Source organism: Hemibagrus wyckioides, linkage group LG14 (assembly GCF_019097595.1).
Source record: "Hemibagrus wyckioides isolate EC202008001 linkage group LG14, SWU_Hwy_1.0, whole genome shotgun sequence".
NCBI classification, from domain to species: Eukaryota; Metazoa; Chordata; class Actinopteri; order Siluriformes; family Bagridae; genus Hemibagrus; species Hemibagrus wyckioides.
The window spans coordinates 15378961-15406537 of record NC_080723.1 but is presented as its reverse complement, the minus strand read 5'-3'; the positions used below and the strand labels follow the sequence as shown (position 1 = coordinate 15406537).

Below are 27577 nucleotides of genomic sequence, written 5' to 3'. Positions count from 1 at the left end.
TATCTGTTCAGTAGCCAGTTTAAAATGGACCATTAAGTGAGGCCTTTTAAGACCGGTTTATGTCTGGCCATGCTGAATAAATCAACTGGTGCTCAGTCAGAAAAAAAAAGGAAACTATTTACTGATGAAAAGAGAATAGAAAGAGAAAGAAAGAAATAGTTGTGATAAATGGCTCTAATTTGATTTTTCCTGAGTCTACAAAGCAGTATAAAAATGCAGCACATCAGGAAAAAAAGGATATAAGATGAAAAGGAATGGCCAACAAGCATGGCAGACTCACAATGAGGGCGTGCTCTCGGCCCATGATGATGACTGTGCGGTTTATCGTCCTCAGCAGAGACGTCACAATGTCCTGAATGTGCTGAAACGTGTCCCCCTTTAATCAAATGGAAAGGTACAAAACAGATAATAATGAGTACATTAAAAAAAGAGAAGATATTACACATTACTAACACACTCACATATCCACGCACTGACGGACGATCCAAAATGCATTACCATGCCCTGTGCAGGCTGCCTATTGAGTGTGCTAGATAACTGTATTTTGTTCTTAACTGAAGAAAATGTTTCACAACCTTGTTTCAAAGCACCCTTCTAAACAGGTGGCAATTTCCAAGAAGTAATTCAAGTGGTACTGAGATTCGGGTGGTCTTTCAGACAACAAACTACAAAAAGGGACACCTCTGAACTGACAAATGAGAACCTTTTGCTCTGCCTGATGAATTGCACTGGCAGAAAAATAGACAAATATAGGAGGAGTCGAGATCCATGGCCATGGCTTCAAAGTGACATCTGATTTTAATAGCATTTCACTGAAACACAATATCCTCCCACACACACACACACACACACACAGTGTATTCTTTTATACTGCTCAGAGATACATAAAAGGTTACAATTAAGACCTCAATAACACTATTATTACAGAGGATAACATAATGGCTCAGGAAGGAATGAAGAGGGTATGAGTGTGTGTGTAGGGGTGTGTGTGTGAGTGTGGGTGTGTCTGTAAGTGCACTGAAAAGATGAGGGACCTGTTCTGCATTTTAAGCTCATCTCTCTGATTTGATTCTCTTGGGATTTGCTGGTTGATGTTTCTCTTCTTCTACAACAATTTCTTTTAGTCGTCAGAACTTCATTTCTTCCCCCAGATTAAAGTATGGAAGACGTGTGTGTGTGTGTAGGAGCAAAGCACCATGATATCGTCCATGATCAGCATTCTCTGATAAGCTGTAAACATGTTTTGAAACGATGACGAGTCTTCCTAGACTGCAGCACTCAGTTCCAGTCATACGCATTAGCCTTGCCTCGGGCACTTTCTCCTTCTGCTTTCGACTGTAGCTTTGTTCTTATGAAACCTGTTTGATCCAGTCCTAGCAGCTGTCTGGGAGGCTATGTGTGACTCCATCCTGGTGAGTGGATCGGAGTTTGCTGGAGGCTTGTCATATGCAGTCTGCTCTGCACAGACAGCTAAAATCAAGCTTAACTTCAATAACCACATCAAAATCCTTTTAAACACTGCAGTACAGAAGCACCAGACCTGAAACGACTGTCAGAGGATGGCTGGTGCAGGCATTCAGACATCCTGGGAGATCCCTGCACCATCTTAAACCTTATACCCTCCTGAGAAAGACTGATAAACTCAGAAGAGAGAAAGAGTAAACAGTGTAGGAAAAGTTATTGATTTTCACTTAATATCTGTGAGGATTCGGTACAGTTTTGAAAACACGTGACTTCTCCACTGAAGAAATCCTAGCCCTATCTGTGTCTTAGCTGAGTGCTTGTGATTATTTCCCACTGTATACTCCATATCCATTTGTGGGAGGAGTTTCTTTTTTTTGTTATCAGGTTGATCCATGAATGATAAAAAACTGCCCAAAATTATACATACATAATTGTATCACATTATAGCATCTCAAATGTCACTCACAGAGCATTGGGTAGAGTGGAAAACGTCACTGTGTAATAGCTTATACTATGTAGCACACAAGCAAAGTTGAAGTAAAATATGGTGAAAGTCTAAAAAACATAATGAAAGTAAATGCTTGCAAATTTTACAGGAATTTTGAAGAAATAAATATCTGCTAAATAAATCAAATAAATAATAAATAAATAAATTAGAGACAATTAATTGGAAATTAATTCAAAATAAAATAAAATTAATAAAATGTAAAAAAAAAAATATTAATTAATTAAAACATTAAGATTGAGAAAATCTGTGATTTTACCGAAATCCATCGTAAAATACTTCTGAAAAGAGGAAGAAACTTTGGCAATGATTAATAAATGGTCTGCGCTAATCATTGGTCCCTGCTGAAGACAATTTCTGGGAGTAAGTGTACCCTATAGACTTTAGTGTTCTTTTTCAAGGTTACAACAAAATCAGATGTACTGATATGGTGGCCAAGCTAAGATTTAACATCTATTCTAACTTTAACCTAGAATATTTATTTATTTATATATTTATATATTTATTTACACACTGTTTTACTCAATTGCATTGCGTGGCATGTTCACACACTGCTTACTCCCCCGGCTCAAAAGGACATGATGTCAATAATGACTGCATCAGGCTGCCATTAGACAGCATGTGTCCTAACAATTAATGAGAGGGTAGATTAGTCACTCTCAGCTTCATAAAACCAGCCATTAGCACTAAAGATCTATTCTGAGACCAGGAGTTGAGAAATTAGATTCTTATTATATCTTATCGTATGCATGTATGTTTTATTAAGTATCTATTACTTGTTCATACAAACGGTAACTAGTTAAAATCTAAATATAAATATGGGGAGATTTTCAGTTTTGTTAAACTGCCAAAGTTTCCCCCTTTTCTTTCTCCCTAAAAGTAAATGCTTATTGATGATACCATATCCAATATTTACAGACGGGTTTTGAGTTAGGTACTAAATATTTATGAAGTTATTTCTTGTATTCATTTCATATTCAGCATTCAATTATAGTTGCACCAACCTGTCAGTTTACACATAAGTTACTGTGGACTTTAGTATCCAGTATATAAGGCATAGAAGTACATATCAGACATTACCCATAATCACCACATAAATACCTATTAAGTAGTAGGTAGTCATTGAACTGTAAAATAAAGTGCTATCACAATGGTAATGAACCATTACCAGTACTTATGCATAAGTACCATTAATTAAGCTAATGAGCTGTTAATTCAGCTAATGATTCAAAGCTACGTCCTTGTTCCATTTTGTAATCTTGCAGTCCTTTGGGCTGTTGGGCCATTTTCCATCAGCTGCACACGTTAAATTGTCCTACTATCAGGTGTCTATACATTGTGTATACAGTCATGTAGCTATAGATCATTAGTTTAGTTAAGAGACCACTAGCTTAATTAAGAGCACTAATGCATAATTGGCCTCCTGAGATGTTTACGTGTTTATCAGTTCACTGGTATTATAATCGGTACGTAGCAGATAATTAATAAGCATATAGACTACATAATCGGTTAACATTATATACAGCGATTCATTGATAAATACTATTTTATTAGCAGAGCTGTAAGGAGTTTAATAACTGTTATTAACGGGATAACAAAACTTATTCATTTACAACGTTTAAAAAGATGATGGTCCTCATTGTAGAACCGAAAATCTAGGGGTTGGAGCTCATCCAAGTCCTCCTAGAAGCCTAGCCCTAAACCTAACCCTAACACCCAAGAAGCTGTACAACAAGGGAATATAGTAATAATATCTAAATTAGGTTTGGGCATCACAATCACCATACTAACTAATCCTAACCCATAAGATGTTGTAGAACATGGGGGAAAAACACACTTATCCTCTTGAAACACACTGAAATGTCTTCAGCCCCTGGACTTTTGGTTTGACTGCATCAATATAGGAGAAGCTTGATCAGATCAGACCCCAACCCATGAAATATTGGTTCTGCAGGGAAGGGGAATTTGCTTAAAATAACAATTTGCTGACAAACTGCTATTACAAAAAAGAACAGTGCCAAAACTTTCAAATGAGTTCACCTACACTACCAGTCAAAAGTTTGGACACACCTTTTAATTCAATGTTTTTTGTTTAGGGATTTATTTTCTACATTCTAGAACAATACTGGAGATTTCAAAACTATGAAATAACACACATGGACTTCAGTAATCCATATGTAATGACAACAAAAAACAGTCAGTTGTTATTTTAGGACACGAAGGTCAGGTGTTCTGGAATAGTTCTTGCAAGAACAGTATTGTCAAGTGCATTTGCAAAACCCATCAAGCACCATGATGAAACTGGCTCACATGAAGACCATCCCAGTAAAGCAAGACCAAAACTGACCTCTGCTGCAGAGGAGAAGTTCATTTAGAGTTACCAGCCTCAGAAATCACCAATTAACAGCACCTCAGATTAGAGCCGTTATGAAGGCTTTACAGAGCATCAGTAGCAGACATACACTATATTGCCAAAAGTATTCGCTCACCTGCCTTGACTCGCTTATGAACTTAAGTGACATCCCTTTCCTAATCCATAGGGTTCAATATGAAGTCGGTCCACCCTTTGCAGCTATAACAGCTTCAACTCTTCTGGGAAGGCTGTCCACAAGGTTTAGGAGTGTGTTTATGGGAATTTTTGACCATTCTTCCAGAAGCGCATTTGTGAGGTCACACACTGATGTTGGACGAGAAGGGCTGGGTCTCAGTCTCCGCTCTAATTCATCCCAAAGGTGTTCTATCGGGTTGAGGTCAGGACTCTGTGCAGGCCAGGCAAGTTCATCCACACCAGACTCTGTCATCCATGTCTTTATGGACCTTGCTTTGTGCACTGGTGCACAGTCATGTTGGAAGAGGAAGGGGCCAGCTCCAAACTGTTCCCACAAAGTTGGGAGCATGGAATTGTCCAAAATGTCTTGGTATGCTGAAGCATTCAGAGTTCCTTTCACTGGAACTAAGGGGCCGAGCCCAGCTCCTGAAAAACAACCCCACACCATAATCCCCCCTCCACCAAACTTTACACTTGGCACAATGCAGTCAGACAAGTACCGTTCTCCTGGCAACCGCCAAACCCAGACTCGTCCATCAGATTGCCAGATGGAGAAGCGCAATTCGTCACTCCAGAGAACGCGTCTCCGCTGCTCTAGAGTCCAGTGGCGGCGTGCTTTACACCACTGCATCCGACGCTTTGCATTACACTTGGTGATGTATGGCTTGGATGCAGCTGCTCGGCCATGGAAACCCATTCCATGAAGCTCTCTGTGCACTGTTCTTGAGCTAATCTGAAGGCCACATGAAGTTTGGAGGTCTGTAGCGATTGACTCTGCAGAAAGTTGGCAACCTCTTCGCACTATGCGCCTCAGCATCCGCTGACCCCGCTCCGTCAGTTTACGTGGCCTACCACTTCGTGGCTGTGTTGCTGTCGTTCCCAAACACTTCCACGTTCTTATAATACAGCTGACAGTTGACTGTGGAATATTTAGGAGCGAGGAAATTTCACGACTGGATTTGTTGCACAGGTGGCATCCTATCACAGTTCCACGCTGGAATTCACTGAGCTCCTGAGAGCGACCCATTCTTTCACAAGTGTTTGTAAAAACAGTCTGCATGCCTAGGTGCTTGATTTTATACACCTGTGGCCATGGAAGTGATTGGAAGACCTGATTCTGATTATTTGGATGGGTGAGCGAATACTTTTGGCAATATAGTGTATCTCAATATCAACTGTTCAAACGAGATTATTGTGTATTTCGGCCACCTTCAACATTGTTTTACAATGTACAGAGAAATAAACATCAGGAAAGACCATGGAATTAGTGTCCAAACTTTTGACTGGTAGTGTAAATCTATGCATGCATTACATGCTGCCTTACAAGGAAAAAAGGCAGGGGTAAGCAGTTCTCTTCCAACTTGGGTTGAAGTTCATTTCTGGGACAGAAAACTATAAACAGATATCTGAAATAAAGAATTTTATCCAGCATGCATTAATACAGTAGAAATGTGCAGTTACTTTTCAGACAAAGGAATCACTGACGCTGCAGTTTTATTATAGGTATTATAGTTATTGATTTAAAAAAAAATTACTAACCACTTCTTTAATGTAGAGAATTTCCCATGTTGCTTTTACATAATTCTGTCTCATCTTTCCCTTATCCTTTGTTTCCCGCCTTGTTTTTTAATCTGTTCGTGGGTCGTGATTTCTCTTTGTTCTTCATTCTCTCTGACATTTATACTCACTCCCTCTTTGTGAGAAGATGAGACTGAGGTGACAATAGTTAGACATCATCTGTCTGCTTCTTTAAGATAAGTAGACAGACAACAGACAAGAAGTCATTAAGGGACTGTGGGAGGTGGATGTGTGTGCGCGCACACACACACACACACACACACACAGCCAGGAGAAAGTATGTCATCCACTCCAGAAGGTGAGTATGTGATTTGTTTGGCACAGAAGCACAGGGTGAGATATGAGCTCCTCTGCTCTGTGATTGGTCAAAAGATTGCAGTGTTCAGAAATGACAACAATTAGTGAGAGCCTAGCAAGTGTGCACACCAGGCAACATCTGCTGTCTGATATTCACACAAACCAGTAACTGCCCTTCAGGACAGTTTAAATGTACATAGTGATAACGTGAATATCTTTCATTTCCAGACGCAAATCAGAGTTTAGATCAGAAAACTAGCTCTGTATGTATGTAATAATGATATGGATAATAATGCACAAAAAATACACTTTCAGTGAAAATCAAGTCACTAAAGTGGCACTGCACTCCCCATACAAAGCAAAACCAGGGCAAAGGGATTTTGCCTCACATCATCTGTAGGCTGTATGTGATGCACAGGAGGATAAAGTGAGGGATTGAAATGGAGAGAGAAAATTTCAATTTTCATATTCATATTGTGTTTCACTTTGCATCAACAATCACTCAATCCCTCTATCTGAAACTCAAATATCATATGTGCACACCTGCAGGCAAAATTCCACAAAAAAGCCCTCTATACCCTTCATCCTTCCGAAGAATTTGCCTCTCTCTCTCTCTCTCTCTCTCTCTCTCTCTCTCTCTCTCTCTCTCTCTCATACACAAACATCTTTAGTGTGACAACTTAATCAGATACACTCACATTGCAAAAGCTCCTTGCCATGAGAGGTGGAAAAATGAACCTCTGTTAGTGACGGCATGCTTGTTTGCACGCTTGGGGAAAAGAGAAACACCTGCGTCCTCTCAGCTTCTAAAATATTCATTTCATCCTCATTGTTTATCTCTTTTTCTACCCTCCAGCTACATCCAGGTTGTGTTCAAACATTTTAATTCCATGATTAAATTGCAATTCTCTTCACTGTTACCGGAGCTGAAGGTTTCCGTGTTAAGGCTTTGAGTCTTATGAGCTCAGACTTTCGACTGCTGTTCAAATATCCAACTAATAAAACTTGCCACATTTCCCAAGAAGGTTCCAGCATCAGAACATCTGACCTGACCGAAGCACGAGATGGGTTATAGTCAGATGGCTAATCTAGTAGTGTGATTACACATTAGCTATGTATAAAAGTGTGTAGTAAGAGTAGACTAGTTATGTCAGAGGTTACATAACTTACTGGCCCATTTGACCCCTAGTAGCAAGTTGCAACAGACTTAAGTCAGGGTCGTAAATCATAGATAGGTAAGGAAGAAACTTGTAACAGTTAACAAGATTCGGCGAAATGTATAAAGGTGCAAGTTATAGTTGAATGAAACAGTGGTGGCTCAAGTGGTTACGGCTGTGGGTCGTTGCTTGGAGGATCGGGGTTCAAGCCCCAGCACCACTGTTTGGCAATTGAGCAAGGCCCTTAACCCTCCCTGCTCCAGAGGTGCTGTATCATAGCTGCCCCTGTGCTCTGACCCCAAGTTCCTCAGCTGGGATGTGTGAAGAAAAGAATTCCACTCTGCTGTAATGTATGTGTGGCGATAATAAAGGCTTCATGCCCTCAGTTCTTCTTCTTAAAAAACCCCCAATCAAACGGCTGTTACTCGTTCATCCTTACTTTTTCATCCAGCCCCTTTCATTCATTTATTCATTATCAGAAACCTTTATCCTGGTGAGTAGTTGCAATACGTCCAGAACCATCCTTTACCCCCCTTGGAAAACAAAACACACACATTTGCATCCTCATCCACACACAGGGGCAAATTAACATAACCAATCCAGTACTACTATTTTAGCATGTTTTTGGGAGACAGAAGGAAACCTGATCCTGGGGCAATAACACTACACAATAGACCTCTGTGTACCTAGGTTGATTTCAACATTGTATTTTTACACTCTAATAAAAACTCAGGATTTTCATGCATGCATTAAACATAATTGGGACAGCTACAAGTTTTAAGTAATAACCTGAGATGGCATTGGAACAGTGTTATTTGTGTTTATGTTACATTACATTTTTATTCTATGTACATCTATAAATTCAGGTGTAGTACCAATTTTATATTCACAAAAATATAATCAAATGTCAGTTTGATCTTGCCATAGACATTTAGTTACAATCAATACAGTGTCTTCCTTGCTGCGTGTCTTTGTTTAGAAATTAGTTCATTGTTACTAATTTGATGTCCAAAGGTTACTGCCAATTTCCCAGAAGCTCTATGATCTATGATAGTTTCATTTAGTGATGACCGGAAGGTCAGTGATAGAGATTCAGAGCTGAATCAATTCAATGACTGAGCAAGATGATTAAAGCTCATCAATACGTTCAGATCTGCTGGCTTGCTTTGTGTCTCAGCTGCAATCTGCTTTGTCTTAAAGTGTCTGCAGAATTGTATGCCATAAGCGGCTTGGTAAAATTGTTGCTTGGTTCTTTGTTAAATGATTATTTTTAGCATCCTAAAGTACAATATAGTTAAATGCCCTCAAGAAGTCACAGAATTAAGGTCAATACAAATTGTCTGAGATTAATATAACACATAAAATCTGAACACTGAGCTATTTCTATTTGTGTTCTATTTATATTGGGGTTTTTTTTTCTATTGATTTCTTCATGGTGGGCCTTTACTCCCATGTTCCTTAAGGCTTGTGTAGTGTCGTGCTAGTCTCGTATAGCAACAGCTACGTAGATTGTATAGAGAGAGAGAGAGAGAGAGAGAGAGCACACGACCTCTTCAGACCTTTCTCTTGATGCTTGTTTTTATTAGAAATTTGAAATGCTCCCAGAATCCAGTTATAGAAGAGAGCAAGGAAGAGGAGCGAAGTGCCGAGGGAAAAGAGAGAATGTGTGACCTTGTGTCACTTTTCCTTCCTCTTCTGGTCATCTTCCTCCATTCCCCCATTACTCACTGTCTGTGCCTGGCCCTTATGACCTTTTGTTTACACTCCCTCCACACTCGCTCATTTTTATTTCACTACCACTACAACTCTCCATCACCTGTTTTCCTCCTTTCTTTCATCTCCTAAAAGATGGTCTAAAAAACTAAGATTAATTTATTAATTAATTAATAGCTTGATTAATAGCCTGAATATGATTGGTGTCGAGTAATACTGTAATATCCTGGTTGTCTCTCTACATAAAAATGTGCAGAAAAGAAGTGCAGAAAATGGAAGAAATGTGTAATCAATTTAAACCTGATTGAACTCAATACTCTCGCCTAATAACATCTGGTTTTTTTTTGCACAGAAACACTGGTAACAAGAAACAAGTAGGTTAGTAGGAAATGGGTTATCTACTTATATAAGCTGATTAGCATACTGTACATGATACAGTAATTGGGGGTTGATCATATTTGACTTTTGTCATATTTTGATTCGATGCATGTGGTCAAAATCTTATCAGAACGGAACCGAGATCTGCATGACCGTCTTAATGTATTCACAAAACAGAAACATATCAATAACGCCGATGGTGATATGACTAATAATTTCAAACCTAATTAAATAATAGAAGACAATGAGGACACTGAAGTGATTATACATTCGAAAAGAGATTTACTTCTGTCTGTCTATTTGCCAGCTCTCTTCTCCTCTGTTTGCTTTCTCTCCATTTAAGTCTTTTCTGTGCTACTCTCCTTGCCCGTCACCTTATCTCCTCATTCAGCCCTTATCTTTGCTCTGTCTCTTTCTGTGTCTCTGCAGGCTTCATTCTAATCTGTAATCCATGTGATAGTCGAATAGGATTTAAGTGGCGATAAAACTGTACTCTGCTGCTCTACAAGCACACAGACGGCATCATTTCATGCTATTTCTTCTTAGGTTCTTTAGAGCTCCCCTAAGAGCAGCAGAACCTTTACAAGGAAGAAAGGGGATTATAGCAGACCAGCACATGCTACTCACTCACTCTCACTCCCTCCCTCCCTCCCTCTCTCTCTGTGTCTGTGTCTCTTGTTCTCCTTTACAAATTCACTGCATGTTCATCTTTTCAGCACGTGGCTGGAACAAACCGCATCATCTCTCGGCTCTCCAAATTCTCCCTGTAATCACTCATTTTGACCCATTTTTCTCTTTTCTTTCTGTTTCATACTTAGAGTTCAAGCTTCAATCCATCCAAGCCATCAAAGTAACTCAAGCTAAAGTATTATCCATTGACTTTGAAGTATGGGCTCCTCTAGCCCACCCACTTGTGTGTGGTGTGTGAGTAAGAGAGAGAGAGAGAGAGAGATCATTTTTATTGCTCATCAGCATTTAAAATTACCAAGGTCCTCAGTTTTAAATCAATAATCCTCTCATAATCCCCCACTCAGCACTAAGCAATGACTGTCCTCTCAACCCAGGACATAAAGCAGTATAATCATAAAAATAAATAAGAAAATGTCCAGTATACAATGTGTGTTGAACTGAATGATTTGCTTTATAAATAATATTAATGGAAGTCATTATTTTTTATGGAAACACAAATCCCTTTCCCATGCTTGCTTACCCTTTTGGTACTTCTGTTTCAGATTTACATACATCTTAATTCTCCTAAGGGGAACCGAATTGACCAATAATAATGTAAACCCTCAACTGACTATTCATGGTGGTTACATTTGTTGGAATAAGTGGAGCTGAATAGTTATTTACATCCATCCATCCACTCTCTACACCACCTATCCTACTGGGTTGCGGGGGAATCCCAGAAGACTTGGGGAACAAGCCAGGGTACACCCAGGACAGGATTCCAGTCTATCACAGGGCACAATCGCACACACCCATTCACACACTATGGACAATTCCAAGATGCCAATCAGCCTACATAGCATGTCCTTGGACAGGGGGAGGAAACCAGAGTACCCAGAGGAAACCCCTGCGGGTCAGGAGAACATGCAAACATTGGAAGGTTGTGAGTTTGAATCCCAGGTCCACCACTGCTCAGGCTCTGAGCAAGGCTCTTAACCCTCAGCTGTATAAAATGAGATAAAAAATTTAAGTTGCTCTTTATCCGAGTGCCTACTAAATGGACAGAAATATAAATGTAAATGAAGAGAAACCTAACCCTCGAGGTGTTATTCAAATATGCTAGCCACCATGATACACTTAATTATTTATGTAATTAAATAGTTTGTGGTTTGTACTCATTAGTAGAAATCTACCAACTTTGCTGTCACTTTACTTGGAAAGTGCTGTTCCCTTTGCTGTCACTTTACTTAAAAAGGCCAGTTTATAGACACATTTACATTACAGTCATTTAGCAGACACCCTTACCCAGGGTGGCATACTTTTTATCTCATCTTACACAACAGAGCACTGCAGTGGCAGCTTGGTGGACCTGGGATTTGAACTCACTACCTTCCAATGAGTAGATTTTACCACTAAGCTACCACATCCCCATAGCCTTGTTTCCATTAGAATATCGAATGTAGTTCGTCTGGACTCTGTGGTTACACTGTTGATTGATGTAGAGAATCAGTTTATAGGATAGTTCATGCTAATCTTATATAGTAGAGTTTCTAATCAACTAAAATGAAGTGCTACCATACTGTCTATTGGTTCTATATCGTAAACAGATAAACTGTAATGTAAAAGGATAATAAAAATCGTATTTAAATTAATCTTTTAATAATAAAGAATAATTGTAAAACAAAAAATAGTTCAAGCTGTTCTAAACTGAATAAAAGGTTTAAAGAGAAGACAGGAATCATTAAGAAACTGGAGCTGGTTCACTGGTAAATATCATTATGAGCTGACCTAAAATTGTCACAGTGAGGAACAATCAGTCAGTTATTTATTTTTTTTAAATCCAGTAGGCATTAACTTTTTGTAAATATTTATTCAGAAGATAAAACGGGCACTGGTCACATCTGTGGTGTGGTGTGTTGTGCTTGATTAAGGTAAAGTGCTTCATGAAGGTACTGCATGTGATTGATTAGTGCATCGTTGATGAAGCTCTTACCACATCCTTGCGACTGAGAACCTCCAGGATGTTGTTGAGGAGCTCCACACTGTTCCGCCTTTCATCCTGTGGCCCGTCTCCCACATCAGACAATGCCCCACTCAGCTCCTTAAGCATCATGGGTAACATTATGTCACGACAATCTGGAAATGACATCATAGTGGAATATTTGAAATGAGACTGTCCACATAGCAATAGATGTATCACACTGAAAGACAAAGATCTGCCTGCTTATACAATGATTGTGCATTTCAGCGTCTTTCCACCTCCTCTGGAGTTTCCTTGAACGGGTGTCTGTGTGCATGAGTGATGGAGTGACCCTCACCCTCACAGTGGAAACTTGAAGGTGCATTGTTAGTAATGAGCGTCTAACGAGCCAGAAGCTAAACGAGTTTTTAATGTGCTGACTGTGCCCGCTAAGAGGTCTGAGGAGGTGAGACAGATGCATACATCCTCAGGTAGTGTATGTGTCTGCATTGTGCTTAGACAGAGATGGATAGCCACGCTCTTTCAGGCAATATCCATCCTCAGCCAGTGAATAACGTGAGCTTATCAGAGTTCACAGTGAACAGATTATGAATTCAGAATCAATATCAATGCATGCTGTTAACCTCTTATACACCCAGGAGCCATTAGTAGGTCCAGACTTACTTCTCGTATACAATATACACTTCCCATTAGTTTCAAGGTAGTTATTAAATAAGCTGGAATTTTAAGGGATTCCTAAACAAAGGTGAGCAAAAAATGTATTTGTATTGCACTCTTAACAACAGTCAGTGGCACAATGCGGCTTTACAAATAATCCAGATATGGATCAGTAAACCAGTTGTGAGAGGCAAAGAAAAACAGAATTCACATGAGGATGGAGCACTAAGTGTAAATGGAACCCATTGACTGTAAATGGAACCCACAAGACTGTAAATGGAACCCATTCTTTTATGGGTGATATCTGATAGTAAGATTAACATTATTACAGGTGTAGAAGAGTAAAGTCAAGCAGTTTGTATTGAAATAATCAGGGTGTTTAGCACAGTATTATGATTAGGGATGAGCAAAGGACTGTCTTTATGATTACAGAAAAAGGTCTTAGGTGCAAATCTTCAGTATCCAGGTGAGATTATGCACTAAAGCAATAGAAAGACTTAAATTCTTTAAGGAGATGTATTTTTGGGAAGTGCAGATATTTAGGGTGTCTATATGGGAACATCTAAAGTATCAGGAAGTACAACAAACTTTTAAGAATGCAAAGTGAGACATGCTGTGTAACTTGGGATCAGTGATTTTAAAATACTGGTATTAAAAAAATAAAACATAAATCAGAGACTAGCAGTCTGAAAACACAGTAATGTTAGATTCTTAATGTCGTTTGAGGATACAGACTTGTCTAATGAGTTCCTACAGAGAAATATGAACAAATGTAGACAGTAAAATGGATGATAGATAATGAACGGTAGTTTCCGAATACATGATGTGTAGAGCAATGAAAACTAACTAGTCCCTTTATGCACCAGAGGATAGAAGGTGAGGGTGAAGTGAGGTAATGGACAATTCTTGGTAACGTGACAAGCTATGTATTTTTATTTTTTATTTTTATCTTATTAGCATAAAGAGAGCGAGGAAAAAAGAGACTGCTGAAGGAAGGACTGTTTATAGCTGCTACAATGTAAGTGATGACAGGAACTAAGCTGTTTTACTGACATGTCCATCATTCCTAAATAATAAAAATCTGCAAACATTAAACATTAACTGATGTGGTATAAGGGGAATAAAACAGTTTGGATGCCGTTATAGGAGAACAGGCAACATCAGGATGGAAACAGAACCTCAGTTTCATTGCAAATTTGATTCGTTCCCTATAACAATACCTCCTTCATGTTTTATTCTTTAAACTGCTCATGTACAAATCTTCTAGATTAGTACACAGTGGTATGCATTTGAGACAAAGCTTTGGCTTAAAGCCGTTTGCTGATTTTCTTGCATGCTCCATGAAACCCAGATTGCTTTGTACAAGGACAATCAGGAGTTCTATCTTGATAAAAGATGCTTAATTACACACTAGTGTTTTCCTGATCTGTTTGTGTCTGATTATAAATCACTTGTTTTATGCACTGGAACAGCATCCTGGCAGATGTATACATACAAAACGGTAGTGCTGTTCACCATGCAGTGAGGGAATTAAAACATGAGAGTGCAAACCTGAGAATGAAATACACACCTCATATAAAATACAATTAAGCAAATGGCACCTGACAATGGCACTCATGATTTCAAATGTTACTGTTAATGTAAAAGGCTTGGAGTCATTGCCACAGCTACAAAACCAGAGAGCCTGAAGAAACAAATATTTAATGCATCATTTTTTACCAAAGAGTTAGTGAAAATAAGTCATCCGAACGTGTATTTCATTAAATAATACCTCAGTTAATAAACCATTAATAAACCATGCCCGAGCAAATCAGGGAACAAGAATTGAACAGACACTGACAATTTGAAGCAAGACTCCAAAATTATAATGCAGCATGCTACTCCACCATAATTTCTTTCATTTTCCTGTGACCTTTATCATCCATGGCTGGCCAGTGAGACATCACGATATCACTGCTGTTTTTCAAGACCACTGTGGTGTAAGTAAAATAAGCCTGACCCCAAGTGCCACTTTACACCACCTCCAGGATCACATGGGGTTAATTACTTTGCTTAAGGGCACAAAGGTAGAGATCATGAGGAGACAGCAGAAACCTGCATCCACATCGCCTAGTGAGACTTTCCGCCACTAGTATGGAGCCTTGGCACCACATCTGTTCATTGCACCAGCAGCTGTTCGCTCCCTATACATGGCAAAGTGATTATTTTTTGCTGTCCTCAGTGACTCATTGTTTCTACTAGCCAGGAAAATGCCAGGAGTAGAGGTGATGGTTATACCTATAACATTTCACATTCAGCAAGACTTCAGCAACTGCCAAGCTGGCAATATGTGCCAGAAAATGTGTGCAGGAAATTTAATGGAACTTTAAAGGACAATAAATGAATAAAAGTAAAAACCCCTTGAAGTAAGGCAAAGCAGAGGCAGAGCCTGAGATAGACAGACACAGAGAACAAGGGTAACAGCCTTAATTCTTTTAAGTGCACTAAATTATTTACATACATACAAAGTACATATTTTATTGTTCTATTATTGCTATGAGAAATAATGTGGAAATGCAAGAAGACCAGAATGTGGATAAAAGGAATGTCTGACAGATTCATTTAGATTTATCTTCATCCTCTGTGTTGTTACAATCCCCCTCACTGCATCGCCATCTTTAGAGTTCGGAAAATCAAACAAGATGGAATCCAGTGCTAAAAGCTAAAACTCCCAAGCATTGTTAGATACTTTTGCAGCTTTCCAAAAATAAAGACACCAGAACAAATAAAAGTGAATTAATGACCTACGTATAAAAGCCTAATCAGTATAAAGAATGCCTATTTTAGTCTTTTTTTAGAGGCTAAAAAATGGAATCTTAGCCTGTTTTGTTGTGTCCATGTTCAGTATTGAATTTCTTTGTCATTTCACACTTCACAGTGGCAGTTAATGGCTCATATGAAAGCAGACACTGCAGAATTTGTAGTATTTGTTTTTATCTGGTCTACTAGAGGCATTATTTTCCTAGAAAAACAAGCACAGTTACTTTTTTTCCACACACAAATGTTTCTATCTTCAAAATAAATGGTGATTTTAAACCAATTCCTGCTTTCGGAGATGCCCCAAGTGCTTGTTCAGAAGCATCTAATATTTGAAGGTGTTATATTCATCCACTAAAATTCTGTTTAAGGTTATCCCGACGGAGGTAAAAAAAGCCAACAGAGTCCTGACTCATTTTATATCAGACTTGCAATAAAATAATTCACTTGTTTATACTGATTGAAAATGTTTGATTTACATTCATCCAGTAGAATGGAACAGTGGGGTACTGGTAAAAAGGGTTTACTGCATTTTTTTATACAATTACTACAATTTAAAAACTGTAATAATTTAGTCTGCAAGCAGAATAAAGTGATGATTTTTAATAAACATCATTTATAGATGCCTGAGTGAAGTGCAAGGATGCTGCAAGTAACATGTTTCATACACACTGCTATGTTTTGAAAGTAAAGAAAAGCTGAAATGAGCCACAGTTTCAATAAAACATGGAGGATGAGGACAGCTAGAGTTTACAACATTACAGCCCAGCTAAGAAAAATGTAACGTGAGATAGAGGGTCAATAAATATTGTGAATATTGTGATTGGTGTGTTGCTTAATGTATTTTTTTGTATATTGTTGCATGCGTTCACTTTGAATCGTTGTGTTTTGTTTGTGTGTAGATTGCTGTGTATTTTCTTTTTTGTTTTTGTAAGCAGTGTGATTGGGACACAGGAAGCAGCAGCAGGTGATTGAAACCGGAACTGGCACAACGAGGGGGGCGAGTAAGAGAAGGGGCTTGCTGTGACGGCATTGTATGTGATGAGTGCTTCGCCTGTGGCGTGGCGGCCTATGGCTGTGTGAGGTGCAACGCCATGTGAGTGTGCAACGCCTTGTGAGTAAAGGCGGAGGAGTCAACGCTTTGAGTGCTTCACCTGCGGCATGGCGGCCTATGGCTGCATGAGGTGCAACGCCCTGTGAGTAAAGGCGGAAGAGTCAGCGGTTCGAGTGTTCTGCCTGTGGTGTGCCGGTCTATGGCCGTGTGAATATGCAACACATGTGAATGTGCAATGCCTCTGAGTGTGCAACGCCCTGTTAGTGTGAAACGCCCTGTAAGTAAAGATGGAGGAGCCAGCGGTTTGTTGGGCTAGCAGCATGTGAGACGGGTGGATGACGGCTGCGAGAGTCTACTGTGGCTGGAAGAGTCTACTGAGGATGAGAGCAAACACTGACGTGATTCTGCTGCATGTGACTAAGCTAGACTGGATAGCAGGGTGGCTATCGGGTCACGCTGTGAGTACGATTGATTTCGATTAGGAGTGGGCCTATTAGTATTTCCGTCAATCACCCATAAAAGGAGAGAATTCGGATTGGATGATTATATTAAAGAAGTGATTTTTAAGTCAGCCGATTCTGATCTTTTAGGGTAGACTAGTAATGTAAGTGCTGTGAGACTGCTAATTTGTGTGGATAATAAGTGCTGTGAGATTAGTACGTTGGATGTTGGCAGTGTGTTTCTATCTTTCAGCGCTGCCATTCCTGTGGCTTTATTGGGGACTGAGAGTAAAGGGAGGATGGCTGTAATTTCTGATGCCAAGCTGAGACTCTTTTAAATCTGGACTGCTAGCCAGCATGGACTTTGGTTCCCTTTCCATCCTTTCTTAATTCATTGATTGTAATAAAGAAATGCTGTGCTCGCGTTTTTGTCAGGTGTTTTTTCCACTGTTCCACCCCCCCCACTGTACTAACACTACTGTACTAACACTTTGCTATGTAACTACAGGTTGGCTGTAGGTTAGGATTTCAGTGCAGAATAAAAGCAAGGAGACATGAAAAGCACAGCTTAATGCACGTTGTGTGTTTTATGCACATCTATCACACACGCTGTAGATTAAAGTGTAACTGCTTCAGAAATACTGTATGTCTTGCATGAGTGGTCTTTCAGAGCTGCTGTAATACACAATGTCCCTTCAAGGTTTGTGTGGATGCAGTGAGCTGGACAAGAGGAAAGGGAAGGGAGGAGAGGGGTGGGTTTAGTGGGGTGGTTGGGTACCAACATCTTATACAAAGTGACCACAGATCTGAGAGAGAGAGAGAGAGAGAGGCACTGACATTCTTATTTTATGTGAAAGCATGGTTCATGTGGATGTCAACAGACAGAGGAAAAAAGAGAGACATAGAGGAAGATAATGTTTGACACCTTATTTAAGGTGACTGCAAGGTTCACCACCGGGTCTATATATTGAGGGCAGCACTTTTCTTCCGTCACAGCAAAAAACACGCCAGGAAAAATTAACCACCAAGCACTTTCTCAAGGCCACACACACACTTGGTTTAGCTTAGGGCAGTCAGAATGCAGGTCATGATGCTGTGGTGTGTTTTTTTGGTTTGTGTGTGTGTGTGTTCACGCAAGCATGTCCATAACTCATTGGCCACTGTATCCGCTGTGCAAAGCAGTGCTGCAGTATTTCTGAGATGTTGAGGTGTTTATTTCAGAGCTCTTGGTAGAGGAGGTCAATGCCAAAAGTATTGACTAATCTGCAGAGACTACAACGTGGATACCGATGACCTCGGCCACACATACAGAAAGACAGGCATCGTGTCTCTGGGCAGATGACAAGGGTTATGTGTTGCTGTGGCAATCATAATTCATCCCATTCCCTTCTCTGAAGAAATTGCTCACTCATTTTTCATCCTTGGATTCATCTCGGAGAGCTAACGATAACGCATTCCGCTCTGTAATGGAACGCCATTTCAATTACTTAGGCAGCTTAAATAAGATCTACATGTCATACAGAGAAATGAAGGGACAGAGAAAAGTGGAGGAATCTCTATGTGTGCATAGAAGTTCATTCTAAAAAATTAAAAGTTTGTAAGGATAATACCAGCTACAGCAAAACTGTAAAATTTTCGAGCACATTAATCACTGTGCAAAAAGACATGCACACATGACATCTACCATTTGCATCCAAAAGCTTATAATAATGCACAATCACAGACTACAAAGACAGCTGGTGCCATAGTGAGCACAAAAACACTGAAAAGGCAGGGTGGGTTTAATGCTTTTAGCCCAGCAGGATGATCACGGTTGAGACCAGCCCTTGGCAAGAGTAACCATAACAACAGCCACATTAGGGCCGTGGATAGAAACTTTAATTCACTTTCAGTGCATACGAATTAGTCAGATGAGAGTCATCTTGGCACGTATGAGTATGCGAGCTCGTGTGCACTCAAGTCTATTCATCGTTTTTATGCACAAGGAAGAAATAGCACAAGTCCTTATTTGTCTGTTGTGCTAGGTATGTGTGTGTGATGTATTGTTGAGGTTATGTAACGCTGAGTTAATCATAATGTTTTTCCTTTCCATCTGCCACTCTGTTCTCAGATTCACGTACATCTCCCAAATCAAAAGATCATAGATGGAATAGGTCAAAATGCCAACAGCTTATGTGACACAGATTTCTTTTCATGCTAATTCCAGCAATAAATCTCACATCACCATACATCAGAAGGTTGGAGGTTCGAATCCTAGCGCTGCCAGATATGGGTCCTTAAACAAGAAAGGTCAATAGCCCAGATGTACCCTGTCTATATTGTCAATTATTTTGGATACAGGCATCAGTCAAGTGAACATATGTGAATAGAAATCATACAGGTCACAAACTCCAAATGCATTTTCCCACCTTTTTGTGCTTTTAAATTCAATTTCTAAGAACGTGGCTTAGTTGTTCTCCAGGAATGATGCTTCCCAATGTTGCCAAATAACAGCAACAACAAAAATATAATAGGTCACCCTTGTCAATTTTTTTTTGTCTGGCCCAAACCCATTCAAGATGGTAGAAAGCTTTCATCTGCTCATACATAATTTTGTCTGAATAGTTTGTCTGAAAGCAGTCTTGGTGAAAGAAATAAATCAGATTGCTCTGCTGTCTGAACAAAGCTAGTGGCTCTGACATTTTCAATTCTGATTTCTTTCTTTCATTCTACCGACCTGGCAGATTGGAGGTCATGTGAATTTTAGGTCAGTCCAGTTAAACCTCCATCATAATGTGGTACTGAATTATAACCCAAACCTGGTCAGTAAGATCTGGGATTATTTTGAGAACAATGATCACAGAAGCTATCCTGATTTTCATCTGGTCTTAAATGATTATCTTCCCAAATCACCCAGTGGTGTGAGATCCGACCTGATCCACCCTACAGTTGTGATATTTGCTCTGATCTAAAGTCATGCATGCTCTTGAGACAGTCAAGATCACTAGACAGGACTGATTTATCAGCAAAATCTCTGTGCCTTATGTTTAATTCTCGGCAGATCTTATGGTGTAGAGGGGAGTTTGTCTTGTACCTAAAAAAGAGGATAAGGTCAGTTTTGAGTCATTTCTCTCACAGGTTTATCCTCATGTCTTTTCAGGGAGATTTTTATCCCAAGGTCATCTTGTTAATTATAGATATTGTAAATATACGCAAGTTATATTAACGTAAATCTACAGTGTAAGTTAATATAATATCATGTGCAATATCCTATTTTGTGCAATATCACATCATGGGCACCTTTTTGTGCTTGGTATACATTTTGAATATATGGAATAGTTCATTTAATTTATTTTTCATTTATATTTTATATTTCATTCATATTTTTTATATATTTTGTACTTTTGAATACATTTGTATATACAGATTATTTCATTTACAGTATATTTATTTTTCTAGTTATCTGAAGCAGTCTCTGGCTTCGGGATGAATGAAGTTCTATCTTATCTTCTTTGTTTCCAGCTCAACTACACCTCAAAGACCTGAATCTAGCCGCAAAAACCATTTGGAAAGAAATGCTTTTTTTCTTCTTAGTGCACCTGCACTGTGTCTGCAATACATATATTTTTATATCATTTATTTATTTATTTTAAATCATTGTCTGGTATAGACATTTTCCACTCAGTCAATCTCCCTCCCCTTCTCTGAATCTACCTTTAAACAGAAACGGTTCTGTACCTCATAGATACACTGCCTGCGCTTACATTTCCTCTTTGTTTGGCATAGTATCTGTCTGTGTTTAGTGATAACATGCCCACCAAAAAACCTTCACCCACAGACCTGCTTTTTCCACCAACATCCTTGCTTAATTTGGCTTAAAATCCACCGACATTGTCAACCCAGCTTATCAGTTGCTAGTTGCAGCTCTTTTGATTGTTTACTTCTGGATGAGCATGCTATTATTTTGTTGCTCATGCAGATCAGTTCACGAGTAGATCCTTTTCACATCAACAATATAATAATACGATTGATTTGACAGAAAAATTACTTAAGAAATATACCAGAACGACATTACAGTTCATATTGAATCACACTCTGTCTTGTTACAGTGACTTCGAAAACATCAGCTCACTTTCTGATGAAAATATACTTTATTCCATCAGCTGATGATTGCTGGAATTTCTGCATCTGTTTAATAAAATCAGATTCAAATGTCACCGTCATCACACAGCTGACTTCCTAACTTCCTGGTAATGCAAAATAAATGTTTAAAAAGTCAGAAAATCTTTCTCACACCTCAATGACATGGCTTCATAATTGCTGTTTAATGCTTTAATGATCTCAGTCTGTCAGATATTAGCGTGTGACAGTAGAATAATCCAAGTTAATTGCCCTATATTATATTCATGAATCTAATTTCATTTCAAGTGGAAATTAAATAATCACCTGTCAAATGCATCTGTGTGAGATAATGACATGCAGTGGTGTACATGCATCCATAATCCCACAGTCTTATTGGATATACTTAGAACTGACACTTTTAATGATTGAACATGAATTTGTGGTGTTTATCAATTCATGATGCTAACACCAAGCCATTTTATATACAGACTATAAAACTCTTGACTAAACAACTTTTGGACAACAATCATCATTTTAAGATATTTTACACTTACAGCACATAAATAATCATGCACTGATATTTGAATTAACACTTACTTAAATAAGAACTAGTTAGAGTTAATGCATTTACTAACAAAATAGCAAAGAGCAAAATGGAACTATGATGTGAGACCACCTTACCACCTGCTGCCTTTGCTAGGGGCGGTGGTAGCTCATGTGTTTAAGAATCTGATCAGAAGATCAGGGTTCAAGCCCCCAGCACCGTCAAGCTGCCTCTGCTGGGCAAATGAGCAAGGCCCTTAACCCTTTCTGCTCCAGGAGCACTGTATCATAACTGCCCCTGTGCTCTGATTTCCTTAGCTGGGATATGCAAAGAGAATAATTCCACTGTGCTGTAATGTATGCATGGTGATAATAAAGTCTTCTTCTCCTTCTTAAGTACATGTTACATTTACATAAAGGCAAATTAAACCACACTCCATCTAAGACTGCAGAAAATGATCTTATAGAAGACTGCGTGTTAATGTCAATAGACACATTTCATGATGGATAAACTTAGGAATGAACTTTAACCCGTTGCATTTAAAAAAAACGTAATTAGTCCATTTGTTTTAAAGTTGATCTTTGTTACAGGTTACAAGTAGTCAAGACTTTATCTTTAACTTGAGTTCCACATCACAACTGGAGTTAAAAAGAGTTAAAGAAATAAGTTCACGCAACTTAATCAGGCTATCATGTTTTACAGTGTAATAGCGTCTGCTAAATGAATAGATGTTACTCTATTCATTTCACTCTTGTGGGTAAAGAAGCAGAGCCCGGGACCTGACCCATCCAGAGCATGTCCCAGTACTACAGTGGGATTGGAAGAGAAATGGAAGGCAATGACACAAAATTGGTCGAGATAAAATGATAGGTGTTTATTATTAGTCTTTCTATGTTCGATAATGAGAATTATGAAAGTAATCCAACAAATGATGTTTGCGTACATAGCCAGATATGCAAATAATATAAACAACTTGAAATTCGATTTGCTTAATATATATTCTTTCTTGTTTGATTGAGCATGTTTGAGTTTAGCGCAACGTGTTAATTAATGTCGTAGGTTACAGTTAGCTCTTCATTAGTCCTTGATTAGTACATGTTCACAGCTCATATTTAATTTATTAATTCAGGTATTAGTGCACGATTATTCTTGTACTGTTATTGTTAAATGTTACCAAAATAATCATACTCCCTGGTTAGAAGCCTCACTACTGACAGGAACTGCAATCAGTCAGGTGATGGAAATCCCTTCTGCCTGCAATTCACATCCATTCAAACTCGCCTGTCACATCACTCATTCCCATAACCCGCTCTCCACCCCCTCCATCTGACACGTTAGGGATTAAGCATGTATTGGTTGGTGCTGATAGGCTGACCAGGCTATTACAGGGTATAAACGTCTCGCTCCGCTCTCGCTCATCTCTGACGACATGCCACAAAATAGAGCCTTGCCTCAGCCTAATACGCAGGACAATTTTCAATTAAAATGCCTGTCAGTGTGGCTCGCAAGGGAGGCGGTAACTCGCAAATAAATAAACAAGTGCATGAATAATTAAATGAGCAAACGGATAGCAGCACAGGGAGCTACAAGCCAGGTTTTGGAACACTGTGATGGCCTTGGGCCAATCACCATGAGCCAAAGAGCACATTTTAGTTAGACTATTTATATTAGAATCCCGTATGGTGCGTGCAGGTGGTGAAATGGCATATGGGACTGCGTCATTTACTGACATGCATGAATCGAAAACAGTCCAGGATCCAGAGTTTTTGAAAAGAAGAAAAACAGTTTTGATAACCTGATCTCTGTGATGCAAAAACGTGCCAAAGGTGTTAATATCCTCAAGGGAACATATAGGCTTATGGATGTCTATGAACTACAAATCACTACTGGTAAGGACTTCACAGTGCCTCCAGAATCAGTGAAATCAGCCAATCATGTTTTGTTTTTCCGTTGGTGGGACCATTTTATAGAAGCAATACATGTCACTCTGTAGCTCCTCAAATGTCATGCTGATGTATGTCACTGCAGCTTCCCAACTACATGCTGGTCATGTAACCTCAGCAGCATGTGGGAGGCAATGAAATGGTTTTTTGTAACAAACATTTTAATCTGCTCATTTTTTACTTTAATATAATATGCTTGCTCTTCAAAACGTGTACTTTACTACTAAGTATCTATGAAATATAAAAAAGTATGAAAGTATATGGCAGTTTAGATAAAACTGGCATATACCTGAACAAGTTTTCTAACACTAACTTGTTCCACTTAACTAAATGTTCTGCATAGTTTAATTTTATTTGCAAAACATCCTTTATATGATTGCCATTTCTTTGCAAGACGCACAGAGTTATGAGGAACACATCTGGTGTTATGAATGCTACTGCACTTTGAATGCATTTCTATAAATGACCTTTGTGTCGTATCTTCTTCTGGTACATCATGGCCTTCTTTTGTGACAAGCAATGGTTTATATATACATATATATATATATATATATATATATATATATATATATATATATATGATTTAAAAAATACTGCACAGCTTTGTGTTTACTCTATTGCACTATTCAAATTCATCAGTATGGTTGTGTGGGATACAGGAAGTGGCTGTAAAAGCACCACATTTTTCACGAAATACAGATTTACGGCTTGTAATATTTAGCTTATTGTCTAATTAATTGACAGTAATTTACTGCAAAATCTACAGGATTCTTTTTTACCGTGTTGCTCTGGTTAATTTGCATTATTTGTGTGCTGCAGTAACACGTAAAAGTCCCACCTGGGATCAATAAAGTGTTATGTTGTCTTAATTAGCAATAGCTGATGCTTGATCTGTGATCATCTGTGATTTACACTGGTGTCCTACATATTCGTAGAGGCGCAGGGTTTTTTTTTTAATGCTTTACTGCTTAACATTATTTAACTAACAGGATTTAACAATAAGAGTCAGCTGTCTGAGTGCATATGTAATGTTTTTATTGCTTGGCAGCCTGGGATTTCCCAGTGGTGGTTTTAAATGCTTTCCTGTAGTTGCTGTTGTTGTGCATTTGTCTGTTAGTTTGCTGTAATGTATTGTGTCCACTCAATTCTGCTTAGTCTGATTTGACTAACTAAAGCAAAGATCATGACACAGAGAAAAGGGAAAAAAGGCAATACAGTGAAAAAAAGGGAATGAAAGGTCGAGAGTGACTGAGATAAAATCATAGAATAGAGCAGAGAACAAGGGAACACATTTTTACAGATAGACTATAAGAGGCACATATATGACAGAATGATTAAAAACAGGAAAAGCCAAAATCCGGAAAACTCCACAGCACAAAGTGGAGAAGATCTGAAATGACGATTTTCAAGCAGGCTATTAATCACAGGCAACTTCATTGCCGAGCGCCAACATCTCTGCAGAGAAAGATCTGACTCTATACCACAGGTAGACGTGGGCCTTTTTTAAAAAGAAATCTCAGATGTCTTCTCTACAGTATCAGGTCATTATAAAGCACCTGGAGCAGACATGTTCACTCCAAAGCAGTGTTTTTCAGTCTGAGCACCATACTGAGCCTCAAAATAGTTTTATTATTGCACAAGAAGTACAGTTTCCTCATATTAGCCAGCCAACAATCATTAGCTGTTGAGTGCACCAAAAACCTTTCATCCTATTGTTGTCTCATGTTAGCCTGCTAATGTTAGCTACTTAGAAGTTAGTGTTCAGTATTTAGAAGCTATTGCTAGCTAGTTAGAAGCTAGTGTTAGCTACATTTAGAAGCTCGTTTTAGCTAGTTAGAAGATAATGTTGGCTATGTAGAAGCTATTGTTAACAAGTCAAGTCAAGCTTTATTGTCATTTGGAACAAATATAGCTGATGCAGTACATAGTCAAAATCTTGTATGAGATTCTGTAGCTGACTAAAAATAAAAATAAACTTAACTTAATAAATTTGCTTGCTTGCTCGTTTTTGTGCATATTGTGCATATTTGATCTCTTTCATTAAAATCTAGATGTGGCAATTAAAAATGGAATTGTTTGTGTAGTTTTGCATTCAATTATAATTAATAACTGTAAATTAACTGCAGCTAACACTAGCTATACTGAAACAAAAATCATACTTAATTTTACTTATGTAAACCAGTTCCACGTGATTGAACTGAGTAGCATTAACACAGCTAGCTTTTGTAGTCTAACATGAGTTGAGCATGTAATTTCAAAGCCCTGAATAAAATCATACATCAGGCTCAAACCTGAGCTGAGGCTCAATCCCACTTAAATGTGTAGTCCCATCATTGCCAACCTCCTCACAGGATTTCCCAATGTAACCGATTTACTTTAAATACTAACTGAAGTAGGCTCAATCTACATCATTCAATCGAATAATTGAGAAACTTATTTAAATTAGGTTTAGCTACAAACTCACATTTTAATGTGTAAAATAACATTTTTGTTTAACATATTCTATATGTGATAGTTTTTCTTAAATCTGACTGACCACATATTCCTTTTTTTCGTGTAGTTGTTATGCTCGGCAGACAACTCTCGCTAAATAACAGCTGATATAAACCTGTGTCTATGTTCACACACACACAACAATTAGCCTAACACTTCCTATTGAGAACTGGTTTAATGCTTTCATTTAATTCCTAGATTTTGCCATTAGTAAATCTATAAGCTAAGCTCTAAGTAATACGAAATGGAAGACACTCTTGTAATCTGTGAGCTCCATATTGGCAGCAGCAGTTGCTTAAAACAACATCACTGACATGAACACATACAGCCCTGATTAACTGTGAACACTGGATTCCAGGATGAACTGCACCGTCTGCTGTCTTTCATCTGCTGTAGGGTGCAGGGTCTTTAGCTTCATTAAAGAGCTCTAATGAGGACTTTCTCTTCATTAAAGAGAAGTGTGGCCTGCCAAACAGAGTACCGATCACACTCACCTTGGGATCTCCAGTGGTGTCAATCATGGAGTGTGAAGCAAATACACACAGGCAAACACTCGTGGCTGTGTGCCCAACGTCTCCATTATTAATCCCTGGCGGATGTTTCACAACCAGAGTCATCACGCGCTTTATTAAAACTCACGCACACACCATTCATCACCCATTAGCATCTATTTAACAGGCTATTGGACAGGACCGGGCCAGGGGCTACTGTTTACCCACGCGTAATGGTTCGGCTCAAAGAGGAAAGGAAGAGAGATAACACATTGCAAATATGATGAAAGAAAGATGGCATGAAAATAGTCAAATTGAGCATACAGTAGATTGGAGGTCATACTAAAGAGGCGCGGTAGAAAATGAGAGGGAAAAAAAGATGGAAAGAAAGGATCAAGGAGAAAATGAAAGGTTAATGGGGTCAGCCAAGGCAATGACAGAAGAAAAGGTGGTGGAGAAAATGAGGAGGAGGAGAAGGCTTGATTAGATGGATGTGTGTAGCCGCTTACCCTTCCTCCTGAAAAGGCGGCTGCTGACAATCTCGGTCATGGAGGCCACCTTATGCTTCTGCAACTTTTCCGGGGGAATACAGGTGTAGAAATCATACAGCAACTTACTGTGGAGGGAAACAGAGAAAGAAATGGAGGAGGGTAATGGGTACTACTCGGAGTGTAACCTTTGTGTTTGGTTCAGTAAATTGCAGTGGATAGGACATTGATCTGTACCACCAGCCTTTAAAAGCTTTAATAACCAAATAGTAATACATAA

The 27577-nt window shown here is 38.8% G+C and overlaps 1 protein-coding gene across 1 annotated transcript in view; it reads right to left on the bottom strand.

Annotated features, from left to right (window-relative positions):
• The window catches only part of LOC131364958 (dedicator of cytokinesis protein 2), a 115154-nt gene that overhangs the window by 53997 nt on the left and 33580 nt on the right, over window positions 1-27577 (bottom strand). Inside the window, exons 24-26 of the mRNA XM_058408462.1 lie at window positions 27319-27425; window positions 12303-12445; window positions 281-376 (exon numbers count right to left, since the gene is read on the bottom strand). Of these exons, the coding sequence (XP_058264445.1) occupies window positions 281-376; window positions 12303-12445; window positions 27319-27425 (346 nt within the window). The remainder of the gene's footprint in view (window positions 1-280; window positions 377-12302; window positions 12446-27318; window positions 27426-27577) is intronic.